The sequence below is a fragment of the Protopterus annectens genome, chromosome 2.part0, assembly GCF_019279795.1.
Source record: "Protopterus annectens isolate FY-2018-M chromosome 2.part0, PAN1.0, whole genome shotgun sequence".
Classification (NCBI taxonomy): domain Eukaryota; kingdom Metazoa; phylum Chordata; order Ceratodontiformes; family Protopteridae; genus Protopterus; species Protopterus annectens.
This window is the reverse complement of record NC_056728.1, coordinates 781,412,921-781,429,401: the sequence shown is the minus strand read 5'-3', so window position 1 is coordinate 781,429,401 and position 16,481 is coordinate 781,412,921. Positions and strand designations below refer to the sequence as shown.

The window sequence follows — 16,481 nt, the reverse complement described above, 5'->3', positions numbered from 1 at the left end:
TACGAGGGTAGTGTGACAGTGGTGAAGTCTGCGGTGGGAGTGACAGATCCATTTAAGGTGGAGGTGGGTTACATCAAGGATCAGCTCTGAGCCCTTTCCTATTTGCAGTGGTGATAGGTTGACAGATGAGATCAGACAGGAGGCCCCATGGACTGTGATGTTTGCAGATGACATTGTGATCTGTAGTGAGAGTAGGGACCAGGTTGAGGAGACCCTGGAGAGGTGGAGATGTGCTGTAGAGATGAGAGGAGTGAAGGTCAGCAGGACTAAGACAGAATAAATGTGTGTGAATGAGAGGGAGGATAGAGGAATGGTGAGGATGCAGGGAGTAGAGTTGGTGAAGGTGGCTGAGTTTGAAGTACTTGGGATCAACAGTTCAGAGTAATGGTGAATGTGGAAGAGATGTGAAGAAGAGAGTACAGGCATGGTGGAATGGGTGGCAAAGTGCGTCGGGAGTGATTTGTGACAGATGGGTACCAGTAAGAGTGAAAGGGAAGGTTTACAAGAGGGTCGTGAGACCAGCTATGTTGTATGAGTTGGAGACAGTGGCATTGACAAAAAGGCAGGAGTCAGTGCTGGAAGTGGCAGAGTTAAAGATGTTAAGAATTGCACAGTGTGTGACAAGGATGGACAGGATTAGGAAATCAGTATATTACAGGGTCAGCTCAGGTTGGACGCTTTGGAGACAGTCAGAGAGGCGAGATTGTGTTGGTTTGGACATGTTCTGAGGAGGGATGATGGGTATATTGGGAACAGGATGCCAAGGATGAAGCTGCCCGGTAAGAGGAAAAGAGGAAGGCCTAAGATAAGGTTTATGGATGTGGTGAGAGAGGACATGCAAGTGGTTTGGTGACAGAGCAATATGCAGAGGACAGGAAGAAATGGAAACAGATGATCCGCTGTGGCGACCCCCTAACAGGAACAGCCGAAAGAGAAGAAGATATGTTATTAACTGTCCAACTGGGAATGTACATTTAATATGCATTCCCTTGCTGGGATACACATTTTCTGTTCCCTAGCAACTGGGTCTTAAAAATTCTTTCTTAACAGTGGATCCCAGCCCAGAGCTAGGTGCTGCAGTGTTTGTCTTGTATGCAGGCATTATACTACTGCAGTACAGTACAAGCATGCATAGGCAGAATGTATATAAAACCAAATTTATTTCTGTAGTCAGGAAATTCTGCATACTATTTGCAGTCTGTATAACTACAAGGGGTTCACTAGTTGTGTCTGTATTGTAAACATTCAAAAGTATTGGGTATAATTTTTTTTTATAATGGTATTTATTATATAATCTAAACAGTGGAAAAGGGAGACTTAGTTTGTGCCTTCTGTTAGCTTTGCCATTTGTCTCAATTTAAGTATAGTTTCTTTATCTGTTCCTTGTCTGTTACTAATAGCTTTTGATTATTATACAGCTGCATCATTATTTCCTTCACCTCAGTTCCTGTTTAGTGGAGTATACCTTACCGGCTAATACTAAGCTACTTGCTAGTACGTAATGTGCTTCTATAGAAGGATGCTTTCTTTAACCAGAGTCTGGCTACCATTAAAGGAATATCTTCCATAAACATCTTTAGATAAGGCTAGTCCCAAAACATGTGTGACACTGAGCCATATAGGCCATCTGTACATCTCCAGCAGTTATTGGTAGCTTTGTGGTATATCCTACCTAATTTGGCTGGGGTATAAAGTACTTATTAAAGCATTTACAGTCTAAGATCTTGAATTTCCTGAGTGGTGTAGCACTTCTCATCATTTTATAAATATTTGGCTGTAACCTTAGTGGAATCTGTATCTGCAGTTCTTGTATCTTCTGTCTGTTCATGATATTGCCCCTTTTCAGCATAATCTTCACCTTTTATAAGTCAAGCATCTGTTGTTCCCATGAATTATTGGGAATCCTACGAGTCCCACCCCCGCTTATCTGCTGATAGATTTACTGCCAGCAGCTCTATGTTAAAAGAATGACCTGGGGTTAATGTAAATATTTTTCTAAATATTTACCATGGGATGAAGTTCATTGCTTCTTCAGTTAGTGTTGGTATTCAGTCTTTGGATTTGCTTTTTGCCAATTCGCCAGTTCTGTAGGTCTGTACCAAAAAATTGGCACTGGGTCTATCCCATCCTGTTGTAAGAATACTCTCCCTAACTCCATTCAGTGTGATTGTCGTCTTTCTGCTTTTCCTGGTTAGGGGTTGCCACAGCAGATCACCTGTCTGCTCATGATTGGCAGTGGAGTTTTGTGGTGTCAAGTTGCCAGCCCGGCACCCAACATTCCACAGAAGGCACACACATGCACATTCATGCCTATCGCCAATTTAGAGTGTCCACTTCACCTACAGCATGTCTTTGGGATGTGGGAGCTAACCAGAGCACCCGGAGGAAACCCATGCGACCACAGGGAGGACATGCAGACTCCTCACAGAAGGCACCCCAGCTGAGGATCTAACCAGAGAACCTGTTGCTGTGATGCGGCAAAGATAACCGCTGCACCACCGTGGCCATCCAACTCCATTCAATGTGATATATATTCTTAATGATAAGAATTTTGTAACAATAGTTGTGCCAGTCAGCAGTGTGCTCCCAAGTCTGGGAGCCCCCAGATTCTTCCTCTCCCCCATCTTTTTTTAACCAATCTTTCCTATGCCACCCTAGGTTTCATTCCCCAAAATGAAGTTACTTATGTTTTTCCTATCTCTGCAAGTCTTTTCCCGGGTCCCAGGAAAGTGCTTAGAAGCAGAACAATGCTATTGGGTGGATAAACATTTGTAATGCCTGGATTTTGCAGTCCAAATGCAATTTGAACATTTCCAGTTCTTTATCATCCCTGCTGCTGCCTGTCTGACTTGTATGATAACTTTAGACAGCCAAGATGGTTAGTGGTTCATCAAATACCAAGGTATTTATTTTTCATACTTTTCAATAAATAAGGGTCCCGCTTTCAAAGCAACTGATGGAGTGTAATTTATGGCCAGTTGCTCATTCTGGTGGATATTTTTTTGAAAGGTCACCAAAGCAATGAAAGAAAGCAAAATGGTACACACTGAATACCTCAACTTGGCCAAAGCTTTTGATACAGTTCTGCACTCGGGCATAGTAGAGTAGCTAAATACACTGGAAATGAATCCCTATGTCACCCGATGGAGTGTCAGCTGGCTCACAGATACTGTGCAGATAATCAAAATAGGGGAAGTTACCTCCACAAAGAGACCACTCACCAGTGGAGTCCCCCAGGATTCTGTGTTGGGACCTGTCCTATTTATCCTCTACTTTTTTGATGTAAAAGCCAATACCAATGGGCTCTGGCTGATTAAGTTTGCAGATGACTCCAAGCTTGGTGCACTCACTGAATTTCCAAATGACTTAACTGTCCAGCAGGAAGGTTTGTTTCAAATAAATAACTGGTGTCCAAATCATAGTCCGAAACTAAATGCATCTATGCTAGGGAACTACCACATTAACATTATGCCCCTAAGAGTTGACCCAGTTGTTCATGATTTCGAAACATGTGGACAGTGACCTAACGTTTGACCAAAATGTGTCAAAACTAGAATCAGAGGGCCTGCAACCTACTGTCAAGGATAATGTATGATAGAAGAATGACAAAGAAGTTTAAAAGTAATGTGTACAAAACAGTGGTGCAACGAGTACTATTGTATAGTACGGAAAACAGGGCAGTAAAAGCAAAGCAGTTGCAGAAGCTACAAGTGATTGAGATGAAGTGCCTGAGAAGTGTGGTAGGACATGTGCAGAAAAGCAGAAGTATTGCATATCTAAAAGAGATAAAGAAAAGGATGCAGAAGCTTTAGGAAATGGAAGGAACAAATTTCATAGAATTAAATTGTTTGTGAGAGTAATGCATGTAGAGTAACACCCAGGAGGAGGAGTGAAGCTTAATGGAAGGCAGAAATTGTACAACTTATATGTTGGAGTGACTAAAATTGTTGAAAAGAAAACATAAGCTATATTATGAAAATATTGGAAACTATTAAGATTTGGCTTTCAGTTAACGCATGTGAGCTTGTGATGCAAATTAAAATGGGACTACTTTATTAAATATGTTTAAAAATATTGCCGTGAATCAGCAAAGATTTGATAGCAAAGTGTTGTAAAAGTTGCTTCCACTTGAACATGCTTGTTAAATAGTGTCTGTCACTTTACTGACATTGAACAGGTGGCTGGATTAATATCGCTTAAAAAAATCCTTAGAATCATGGGTATGTTGACATTTGGGTACACTGTTCATAGGTTGGTACTAGGCTATCAGCCCTAAGGCCTAAGCAAGCCTAGCCATAACAATTCCCTGGAAATTTTTTCCCACAATATTTACTTCTCTGGGCCCCTGTCTAGCAGGGCGACTGACATGATCCCCGGGGTGAATTTCCTATCTCCCATCCAATCGTCAAGGTTCCTTTTGAAGAGGGCCAATGAGGTGCTCTGCTTGACATGTATGGGCAGTCTGTTCCAGAGTATGGGGAGTCTCTGGGTCAGGAACCTATCCCTCCAGCATGTTTTATTCATTGTGATAAGGTTTAGATCCCTGGAGCGTGTGGCTCTGAGGGATTGGGATTTCTTTAAGTGGAGCATGTCCAACAGCTCAGGGTTTGACATGGCCTTGTATGTTAAGCAGAGATCGCCTCTGAGTAGACGATATGCCACAGAGTATAGCTGGAGTTTTTTTTAGACGGTCAGCATATGGCATCTGCTTTAGGCCTGTGATTCTTTTAGTGAGGTATTTCTGTGGCCTTTCCTGCTGTTGCAGATGTCTTGTGAGGTACATACCAAATGGGGCATTATAATCTATAATGGGTCTAATGAGGGATGAGTACAGTGGGACAGTGACCTCCTATTTTCTGGATGAAAAGCCCTTAGTGATGAGGTGTGCCACGTAGAGGATTTCCTGACCGTTGTGGCGATGTGGTTATCGAAAGTGAGACCACTGTCCACTTGTGTCCCTAAGTCTCTCATCACACTTTCAATGTTTAGTGTCCTGCCACCTATGTGGTAGTTCATGGGTACATGTTTTTTTCCATAGGGGATGACTATACATTTCTTGGCGTTAGGCTTGAGCCCATGGCTCTGGCACCAGGCATCTGTTTCTGTAAGACCCTTTTGTAGAATATCCACATCATTTGGGGATTCAATAATGGCTCCCAGTTTGCAGTCATCTAGAAACTTTGTTAGCCAGAGTCCCTTAATGTTGGCCTGTACTTCAGAGAAGTAGATGCCAAACAAGAGTGGTCCCAGGACTGAACCCTGAGGTACTCCACTTGTCTGGAGCTGAATTTGGAGTCTGCTACTTTTACAGTCTGGGTTCTGTTAGTAAGCCAGTTGGCAATCCATCGAGTGACGTAGGGATTTATGCCTAGCTTAGTACATTTATCTATGATTCCAGGGTGGGGGATGGTGTCAAAGGCCTTGGCGGGGTCCAGATAGGCTGTGTGGACCTCCTTACCCTCATCCACAGCTCTGGAGACCGATTCGAAGAAGTCAGTCAGATTCAGGAGACAAGATTGGCCCTTCACAAACCCAAACTGTATGGGGTCCAGTGTCTGGAGGTTGCCAATGTCTTTGTTTATAAGTTCCATGATAATGCGTTCCATGCCCTTGCAGATTAGGCTTGTCAGACTGATGGGACGGTTAGTTCCCGGGATCCAAGGTGGATCCTCCCTTGTGGAGCGGGATAACTGTAGCTGTGCACCACTCAGTGGGCACAAAGCCTGAGGTGAGGCTATGATTAAACATGACACTTAAGTGGGGTGCCAGTTCATTTTGTAGTTCATGTAGTACACAGCCTGGGATGTCATCTCGTCCCATGGATGCTGTATTCTTAGCTTTGGAGAGTGCTGTTTCTACCTGTGTGGCTGTGATTATCAATTATCAGAATTTGGCAATCTTTTGCTATTGAGATGGGCCCTTTAGGGGGTGAGAGGGGAGTGAAGTTGGCACTAAATGGATCTGCCAGGATATTGGCAATATCTTTGCGATGAGTATATTTAATGCCATTCTGTTGTAGTTCAGAGCAGATATGAGCATTGCCATTTAGATTCTTGACAGAACTATAGAATGCCTTGTGGTTGTCTTTGGAATCTTTGGCAATTTTATTTTCGTAACTAGCTTTTGAGGATTTTATGAGGGATCTCACCTTCTTACTGAGGTTGGTGAGGGAGTTTTTTGCATCCTGGGATTTTCCTCTTTTCTGCAACAGTTTCTTCCTTCTGTTGTATAGTTTGTTTATAGCAGGGGGACCACCAGATTGGCTTCCTTTTTTTGGAGAAGAGCATCTTGGTTCTATTTGGGATGGCACAAGTCATGCACGAGTGGATGTGCTCGTACAGTGCCTTAGTGTAGGATTCTGCAGTCGAACTTCCAGATCCTGTATGCTTGGGTGTTGTGAAGTTTGTCACTTCTGACTTCAGTAGCATGAAGTTGGCTTTGGAGAAGTTTTTTAAGGAGGTTTCCTTACTGGGGGGTGGGATGTGGATGTGGATGTCAAGGGTGATTTGCTTATGGTCAGACCTGACCAATGAGAGGGTGACCACTGGTGTGGAGCATCTATCTCCCATGTTGGTAATGACCAGGTCCAGGATATTGGAGCCCTTGGTGGGACAATGGATTAGTTCATCCAGGGTGTCGGAATTTATGAATTCCAAGAACCGTTGGGAAAAGGAGTTGGTACCAGAGTAGTTTTCCCAATTAATGGCAGGGTAGTTGAAATCACCTAGTATTAGGGTGTTTGGTTGTATCTTAATATTTTCCAGTTTGTTTAGGAAGGTGTAGTGAGAATCTTGGGGTATGGTGGGGGGATCTGTAGCAAGCTACAATTTGGATTGCAGTCTTACCCTAGTGTTAGTTGCACCTGGAAAATTTCAGATGCATTGTGTTGGGCAACTAGCCTGGAGGTGTGAATATCCTTGGTGAATATGAACACTCCTCCACCTTTAGTGTTTCGGTCTTGGTTTTGTGGCTGGAAAGTGTGATAAGAATTGTAGCCTGGTATTGCAGGGGTGCTCTCTGGAGCCTTGAACCAGGTCTCAATCACTGCACAGATATCGATGTTCTCCATGTTTAGGAGTGCCTCGAGAGAGTGCATTTTGAGGTTTAGACTTCTAGCATTGAGTAGCATTACCTTCAGATTTTGCATGCTTGTATCTGTTACGATGCTGGTTTTATCCTTTGAACCTTGCCTAAAAAAGGCACTATGGGGTGGCAAGAGCTTAAGCCAGTAACCTGAATCCCAGAGGTGACAGGTGCAGACCATCTCTGGCAAAGCATCGTGGTTTGTCAATCATGTCTTCCCAGGCAGACAAATACTGGATCCCCTTTGAATGACACCAGAAGCTTATCCAATTGTTGAAGTAAATCATTTTGTCCTTATACTGTGGTATCATTCTGGGTGAAGGCAGGATGCTACTCAGGGCTAGGGTCATAACTGCCTGGGTCACATGATCCAAGAGCTCTTCCATGTCTCTCTTCATGTAGTCCAGGGAGGTACATCTCAAGTCATTTACTCCAGCATGGACAATGACAGAGTCGTATTTGTACTTTTTGTGGAATGACTTGAGTGCATGTGTTATATGGCATATCCTGGCACCCGACAGGCAGCTGACTGTAATTTTCTCCTTGTTCAGCCTGGTGAGTGGGACATCAGTGTGCCTGACTATAGAGTCACCTATGACTAAAGTGTTGGGTACATTGTCTTGCCTTAGGGGCTGTTGTTGGGCGGCACACTGGTGTTGTGAGCTGTGTGTCACTTTGGTTATGACTGGTGTTTGCGTTTCGGCTTCGGAGGTCCTTGTTGCTTGGGCAGGTTAAAGTTAAGGGCCTCCGCATATGTGGGTTTAGTGTCCTAAGAGTTGCATGGTAGTGTAGCTTCATTTAATCACAAACTTCTGTTTTATCCATGTACTGCCCTGAGCAGTATGTTAGCATCCTAAGTCATTTATCTTCGTGTTGTCTTGTATCTGTGACCCAGTTAAGCAAGACCTACACCTGCAATTAAGGTTATAGTAGACATGATTTGCTTCCTCCAAAGAAGGGGGGAAACAAGATTCCTGTGACTGCTCTCAAATCAGTTTTGCCTTTCCATTGCACCTCTAACCTTGCAGTATTTGTCACCGTTCTATACACATTGTGCCTCAAGAGCTATAACACAAAACTGGCATTCTTTGCATACAAATGAGAGCCTATACACTAAGCTATGGGTCAGTTGTACATCTGATTTTGTGACTGTACAGTAGTAGTACTTAGTAGATACACATTTAGAGTACACTGACTGCCATCATTTACTGCCTCAAAATGAGCCTCAGTCTGCATTTCTCAAATAGACCTTGTACTATCCTTTCCAGTTTTTTCAGCCTATAATTTGTATCTGATCTCACCTAGCTACCATCTTAAGGTGTTTTTTTCTCCATGCCCCTTGATGTAGCCTCCCCCCTAACAAAATAGTCCTTGCATTGCATAGTTGAAGCTTTCCTGCAGGCATTTGGGATCCTTTAGGTAAGAAAAGTCTGCATCTGCTGTGGCTTCTACTTTGCCGTATTTCTCATTTTTAAATGGTATAGAAGAAGTGGTATAAAACCTATAAACTTTGCGGCCTTTCAATTAGTTTTGCTTTACATCGAGCCTGTACACAGTAAAAACTTCCTCTTTTTAAATGTATACTTCCTCTTCAAAAGTGAATGTAGTCATTGGACCATGTTTCTCTACACTTTCTCTGTGTCTGTCACCTTAGTAGTTATTTGATGGCTATAGTTTACTAGTCAAGTCCCATCCAGAAATCCACTTTTCTGTCACTGGACCAGTTCACAAAATGTCTAAATGCAATAGCCTTTGTTACTCTTCTTGTAGTGAGTACTGCTGCATGTTGCCAAGGATAGTCTTAACAACTTGTATGTTGTTTCATATGTGGAATTAGACATATTATGTACCTTTGGTTTGCAGTAAAGAGCATCAAAAATAAACAAATCTGTGCTGTGCCATTAAAGCTAGAAACCACTTACCTTTTTACGGCTCATCTTTTATGAGTTTAGTAGATTATATATTATCATTGTTACTATACTGTGATCCACTCAAATGACACATGGGCATAGATTAATCGTATAATTTTTTTTTACTTTTAATCGGTAAAACTGATGTAATCAGATTAATGTTTTTTTGTTTTCTTTTAGCAACATCAACAGAGGTGTAGAGAAAAATGTCTAATTCAAGAAGGGTAACATGATCATGATGCTTTTTTTTTTTCCCCCCTACATGTAGTGGAGCAAATTACAGTACACTCTTGATGAATCTCGGGCCTGAAAACTGTGCTACTTTGCTGCTGTTTGTGCTTCTAGAAAGTAAAATCCTGCTTCATTCTTTGCGGCCTGCAGTACTGACTGGAGTGGCAGAGGCTGTTGTAGCTGTAAGTAGCAAATTCATGGTAGTGTTGTTTTGATCTGTTTCTGTATATAACGAAGAATGTCATTATATGCACCATATTTTTCAACTTGTAGTAGTAACATGTAGTGTAAGAGTGTTCAATCTCGCCGTTTGTTCTTTCACACGGGTTCGGAGCCGAGTCGGCCGAATTGCAAAGCTCTGAATCTCAGAGAAGCTCGAGACCAGCCCATATCCCATAATCCTCCCTGCCATTACTCAGATCTAGTTTGCCGCTGCAACAGATCGGATCGAGGAGAGCTCGGACCAGATAGAACCATTTTTCTTCTTCAGGCACCCTTGTGGCCTAACCTTTTTTTCGTGGGTGTGGTTTTTTGTGAGTTTTATATATATAACCTGTTTAGTATACATATATTGCTAGGATTAGTAATTTTTTTCTATTATTATAGTTATTGTCATTGTTACTGTACGATGTCAGAAAAAGCCAAATCTGGTTTTAAAAGATGTCAGTGTGGGCAGAAAATGTCCATTACTGACAATCATGCTTCCTGTGTCTACTGTCTTGGCCCTCTCCATCTCCGAGGATTGCTCTATTTGTCATTCTTTTAGCAGGAGGGTCATGACAGATAGATACAGGAAGCTTATTGACAGAGGATTGTTGAAGCCGGCCTTTCAAGAGGCTTTGGACAAGTCGGATCAGGCTTCTAAATCCTCGAAGGGGTCGAAGATGTCGGAGCCCATGTCATCTGCTCCGAGTTCATCTTCTTGGGTTCGTTTGCCGGTTCCACAGATCTCGGGGCCGAGCATCGAACATTTATCTTTTACTGAGCCCCAGATCTTGGAACCGGTGTCGGAACTGCCACCACCGTCCATTCATCGGTCGGTGCCATCTTTGGCTCCTTCGACCCGTTCTTCCAAACCCTTGTCTGACACAGATGTGGATCGTGTCGTGCAGAAACTCATGGAGAACATGACCCTTTCCAAGTTAATTGCAGTTTCCTCCCAGTTGGTGTTGAAACTAGAAGGCCTCCCCATATCTCCAACGGGTCCTCCTTCGAGACCCATCCATATCTCGGAGCCGGGAGAAGATGACCTGATGATAGTGGAGCCCTCTGTGCCGAAACCGTCCATTGCACGATCGACACCTTTGACTTCGACTCCTTCGGAACCGTTAGGAGAGTCACGGAGCCGACTGTCTTTGCTCAGTTCCGGGACCGAGAGTCGTACCGACCTGTCGGTGCCGACTCTCCCTCTCGGGGCCTCGGCACAGACTGGTTCGGCTCCGTCCTCTGGGTCGGAGCCCACGGCACCTGGTTCTGGGATGCTTCCGTGTTCTTCGGAACCGGGGGAGCCCTTAGCCAGGGGTTCGGGGGCTTTGACCTTATGAGGAAGGTATTGTCTTCACAGACAACCACATCATCAGGGGAATCTTCTCCTTCCCCAAAAGGGCCACTTTCTGTTTCTGCTCCCACGATCCATCCCAAGCGTCGAGCCCAATTGCCTCAGCCACCCACAGAGGGTTCCCCCTGTTCCTTGGAGGCCTCACCAGAAGCCCCCTCTGATGAGGTCCCAAGGAAACGTTTGTGCAAGAGGAGGCACATAGATTCCCCACAGCAATCTCCAACGTCTGACACCGACTTGGATGAGGCAGAGGGGTCCCCCAAATCACCCTCTGAGGATGTGTCATTTGCAGACATCCTGGAGATCTTGAAACAGACGGGTGATTTGCAGTCCCTAGCCCCCTCTGAGGACGAGTCGGTGCTGCTGAAGGCTTTTGGGGCTCAACCTTCTACCTCCTGGGTGACGCCGCCCTTCGATGAATTAATGGATTTGATTGCTCGAAGGGCGTGGGAGACACCTGACACAGTGGAACCAGTACCTAGGAAACCAATCAAGTTCATCACTGCCCCCCAAGATAAATCTTATTTCACCAAGGGAGTCCCTATCGACGCTATGGTGGTGGCGGCAGCCACGAAAAAGGAAATGTCTGAGTCTTCCTCATCTGTTCATCCTCCTAATAAGGATTCTAGGACTATGGACAGATACGGGAAGCGCATTTTTAATTCAGTGACTTTTTCCATGCGTTCGCTAAACTACCTGACCCATTTCACACATTTGCAGAGGGATCTCATCAAGGAGCTGACAGATACCCTCCAGGGTAACACAGATGCTGCTGTTTCAGCTAAGGTAACAGCACAACTTAACACCCTCACATCCATAGTAAACTCATCCATGAGGCTCATCTCGTATGCAGCCGAGGGATCAAGTAGAGCTGCAGCTTCAGCGATTGCTCTTCGAAGACAATCATGGATGCGGCTGTGCTCCTTTGCAGAAGCCTTCAAGTCTTCCTTTGCCAATGCCCCTTTTGATGGTGCCACACTTTTCGGGCCCAAGGTTAAGGAGACTCTCACTCAGTGCGAGCAAGAGGGAAAGACCCTGTCTGCTGTCGGGGTCCGTTTTTCCGCTCCTACTAGACCGTACCCCAAAGGGCAACGAGGCAGAAAAATGTGGTTCCGTAAGAATCCGGGATCTTTCCAGACCACACAGAGTGATACCCCCTCCAGAGGCAGAGGAGCGGGTAGAAATGGAAGACGCCGCCCCGGCGGCAGAGGGGGGGTCCGCATAACCAAGGCAACAGGGATTCCGTCCCTGGGAAACCTTTCCAGCACTCCTGAACGGAGGCCCGGCTGTCCTGCTCTGGAGGCAGTCGGGGGTCTCTTAGCTTTATCCCCACTGACCTGGCTAAACATTACTTCAGATTCTTGGGTAAAAAGCATTATAACCAGAGGATACAAAATCCCCTTCATTTCAACACCACCTCTACAAAGAAAATTTCCAGACGTGCCACCCCGTCTGCGAAAACTAGCAGCTGTAGAAATTTCAAAGCTGCTCGAAAACAGAGTCATCCAACCAGTCCCGGCAGACCAAAGAGGATTCAGAACTTACTCAAGGTTCTTTTTAGTTCCAAAAAAGACAGGGGACTGGAGACCGATCTTATATCTCGGCCATCTCAACAACTTCGTGAAGAAGGAAAAGTTCCAGATGGTCACGCTTCAATCGATCCTTCCATTCTTGTAGAAGGACGATTGGATGTGCTCTATAGATCTCAAAGACATGTACTACCACATCAAAATGGCCAGACCGTCCAGAGATCACCTGTGCTTCCGGCTGGGGGCCAGTCACTTTCAGTTTCGAGCTCTGCCCTTTGGACTCACCTCAGCCCCCAGGGTATTCACCAAATGCATGGCAGTAGTTGCGGCTCACTTGAGACGACAAGGATTCCGGGTGTTTCCCTATCTGGACGACTGGCTCCTCACCGCCACCACCGAGCGTCGAATATTGCAAGCCAGAGACTATGCAATCGGCCTTTGTTCCCACTTAGGGATATCCATAAAATTCGAAAAGTCTTGCTTATCGCCCTCACAGTGTATTTCCTTCATCGGAGCAGATCTAAATACACGATCGACACTACTGAAACTCCCCCCAGTAAGAGCTGCAACGCTCAAACAGCAGGTCCTACTACTTCTAGTCAGCAGGAAAGCCCCAGCCAAACTGGTGTTAAAAGTGTTGGGACTGATGGCAGCCGTACTAATTGCAGTCCCTATGGGAAGGTTACACATGAGGATTCTTCAATGGCTGCTCTTTGCGCAGTGGTCATTCTAACACCTACCCCTAACGCACGAGAGCAGGATAACAAAATCTTGCAGACGGGACCTCTCATGGTGGGTGCGCGACCAGAACCTCACTGTGGGTCGTCCGTTTGTTCTACCCATTCCAACAGCCGCAATAACCATGGACGCTTCCCTGATAGGGTGGGGGGGCCTTTTTCAGGGAAGAACAGTCCAAGAAGAATGGTCCAGCACGGAGTACACTCTACATATAAATGTTCTGGAGTTAAGGGCGGTGTTCCTAGCATTGCAACACTTCCAAGCCCTCTTACCTCTAGGGACAGTAGCATTTCAGACAGACAACATGTCTGTAGTCTGGTACATAAACAAGCAAAGGGGAACCAGGTCTTACTCGTTATGCAGAGGCGCCATGAGAATTTGGCAATGGGCAGAGTCCATGGGTCGCTTTCTGATAGCAACGCACATCCCGGGGTCATCCAACGTCATTGCGGACAGGTTGAGCAGAGCCATCCTGTTACCTCATGGCAGAAAAGATCTTCCGCAAATGGGGCCAGCCTTGCTGCGATCTGTTTGCTTCCCCATTGAATGCAAAATGCAGAAGCTACTTTGCCCTTCTACCCCCTCCGGGGGATGTCCCCTGGGACGCACTGATACACGATTGGCCCCCGGGTCTCCTATATGCATTCCCACTGACTCCATTGATTCCCAGATTTCTACAGAAAGCCAGGAGCCTGGAAAGGACTATAATACTCATAGCCCCATTCTGGCCTCGTCAGATATAGTTTCCCTTTCTTCAAGTTCATCAAATAGAGGAACCGTGGATTCTGGACCCAGTGCCAGATCTGCTGACACATTCGTCGGGAGTTCCTCACCCGTCTCTACAGTCCCTCAAACTAGCAGCTTGGCTGCTCCGCTTCCCTGCCTAGCCAGGTCTCATCTACTCCTTCCGTCAGTTCAACACATCCTAGTTGCTTCTCATAAAGCCTCTACTACTAAGCTCTGTGCGAGTAAATGGAAACGCTTTGTATATTGGGCATCTAGTCAAAACTTAGATCCCTTGGAAGCTCCTTTACATAAAATTTTAGAATTCTTATCCATCCTTTTTCATGAAGGAGCTTCTACTTCCACTCTAAGAGTACAGTTGGCGGCCATATCAAACTTCCATATTGGTGAGGGAGGTTCTTCCATTATGTCTCACAGGCTTTGTAAAGCCTTTTTGAAAGGAACCTTCCATTTTACACCGCCTGTCAGAAAACCTTTCTTTCCATGGAGCCTGAATTTGCTGCTGTCGCAACTCATGTTGCCACCTTTTGAACCTGCTTCGTCATGCCTCCTAAAGTTCTTGTCGTGGAAGACGCTGTTTCTCGTCGCCATGACCTCAGCTCATAGAGTCTCAGAGCTGCAGGCATTATCGGTCAGACCACCTTACCTGATATTCCACCCAGACAGGGTTTCTTTGCATACAAATCCATCTTTCCTTCCAAAAGTATGTTCAGTTACGAATATTAACCAGTCTATAGAACTCCCTACCTTTTTCAAAAACCATACTAACAAACTGGAGTATATTTTGCATAAGTTGGATGGTCACAGGCAGTTAAGATTTTATTTAGACAGGACCAAAGCTTTCAGAAAAACGGATCAACTCTTTGTCGCCTTTGCAGACAATAAAAAGGGCATGGCAATTACTAAACGTACACTATCTAAATGGCTTGCTGACTGTATAACATTTATATACCCTAAATCAAACCAATCCTTACCAAACAAACCTAAGGCCCATTCTACCAGATCCGTTTCCACCTTCTTAGCTCATGCGGCTCGCTTGCCTTTGGACACTATTTGTGCAGCAGCCATGTGGTCTAAACCACATACTTTCATCACTCATTATAGAGTGGACAAGGTCTCCAAGGATAGGACATCATTTGGTTCCACTGTGCTTAGGAACGTTCTTCCATGAGTCACTCGGGGTCACGGAGCTAGGGACGCTACCCGTGTGTAAGAACAAACGGCGAGATTGAACACTCTTACATAAAGAAGTTATGTCCTTACCATAACGTTCCATGTGGAGTGTTCATCTCACCTTTGTTCTTACAGTCCCTCCCTTGCCCCCCCATGTGTTTGGAAGAACTGGTAGGATTAGAGTCTGATCGACGTGTCTTGACCCTTTGCGGGGTATATGGTCCGTGTGTCATGGGATATATGCTTAGATCATTAGTTATTGCTATGGTGAGAGAGTGTCTCTGAATGGCTGAAGAGAGTGTATTCTTCTAGCACCGCAGATGTTGGATCCTTTCGTCTGGTTTGCTTGCAAACTAGATCTGAGTAATGGCAGGGAGGATTGTGGGATATGGGCTGGTCTCGAGCTTCTCTGAGATTCAGAGCTTTGCAATTCGGCCGACTCTGCTCCGAACCAGTGTGTAAGAACAAAGGCGAGATGAACACTCTACATGGAACGTTATGGTAAGGACATAACTTCTTTTTTTAGGCAAATCACTGTGAGTGCTTATCGGAGATTTAGTTTGAAGTTATGCCAAATAATGCTTTGTAAAATGAAAGGAGCCTCTATTGGGTTATTTCCATAATCTTGTGGAGAATACCTGAGAAGTAGTAGTAGTGGTTCTCATACTGGTTTTGTAGCTTCTACTGCATTTCCCTGAGTAAGAATCAAATAAAATATCGACCAAAAAATGAAAATATTTTTTGTAGGGGGAAGTCCCTTTGAAACACTCGTATGAGATACTTCACACAATGTTCATAAATATGTAAACACCATGTTCTTAGGATCATGGAAAAAAATGAGACCACATACAGACTTAACCGCTGCCAAGATGCACGTAGAAACATCACCAGCAGTAATTCTGTATGGAGAAAAATTTGTCTAGGTGAAAATCAGTAAGTCTAGGTCAGCAAGGAGGGTAATGACTTTGAATTCATTAGCTAGTAAATTAACAGGTGATGTTAAGTTGTCAATCTCGCCTTCATTCTTGCTGGATGGGTTCGGAGCCGATCCTCTGCTCCGACTCGGCCTATAATATAGCTCGAGAGCTATTTTTACTGGCTCGAGGCAGCCCTATATCCCACAATACCATGCGCTAACTCCCCAGATCTCGTTTGCTGCTTCGCTACGAGGTTGTCTTTTTTACCTGGTTCAGGTCAGTAAGGAGTTTTTACTTCATTGAACTAGTTTTCAGGTAGTTTTTTCCCAGTAGTTATCCTTCTCTAGGTCCCTACTGATTACCCTATTCTTAAATCCCCTTCTTTAGTTAATTTTTTATCTTAGGCCTACGGGCTTTACCTCAGTTTCCCCACCCCTTCCTATCTGTGTGTGTGGGTTTAGTCAGTTCCCTTAACTATTTTTATATTTAATTTTAAATTGAGTGTGTGTGTGTGGACTGACTGTGTTTTTTTTTTTTTTTTACTGTGGTCTAGACTATGTCCAAAGACTCTAAGGTCTCGGGATTCAAGAAGTGTGAC

General features: G+C 44.7%; 1 protein-coding gene across 1 annotated transcript in view; it reads left to right on the top strand.

Annotated features, from left to right (window-relative positions):
* The window catches only part of DENND4C (DENN domain containing 4C), a 2,492,302-nt gene that overhangs the window by 399,963 nt on the left and 2,075,858 nt on the right, over positions 1 to 16,481 (top strand). The window contains exon 6 of the mRNA XM_044061083.1: positions 9,262 to 9,406. Within this exon, the coding sequence (XP_043917018.1) occupies positions 9,262 to 9,406 (145 nt within the window). The remainder of the gene's footprint in view (positions 1 to 9,261; positions 9,407 to 16,481) is intronic.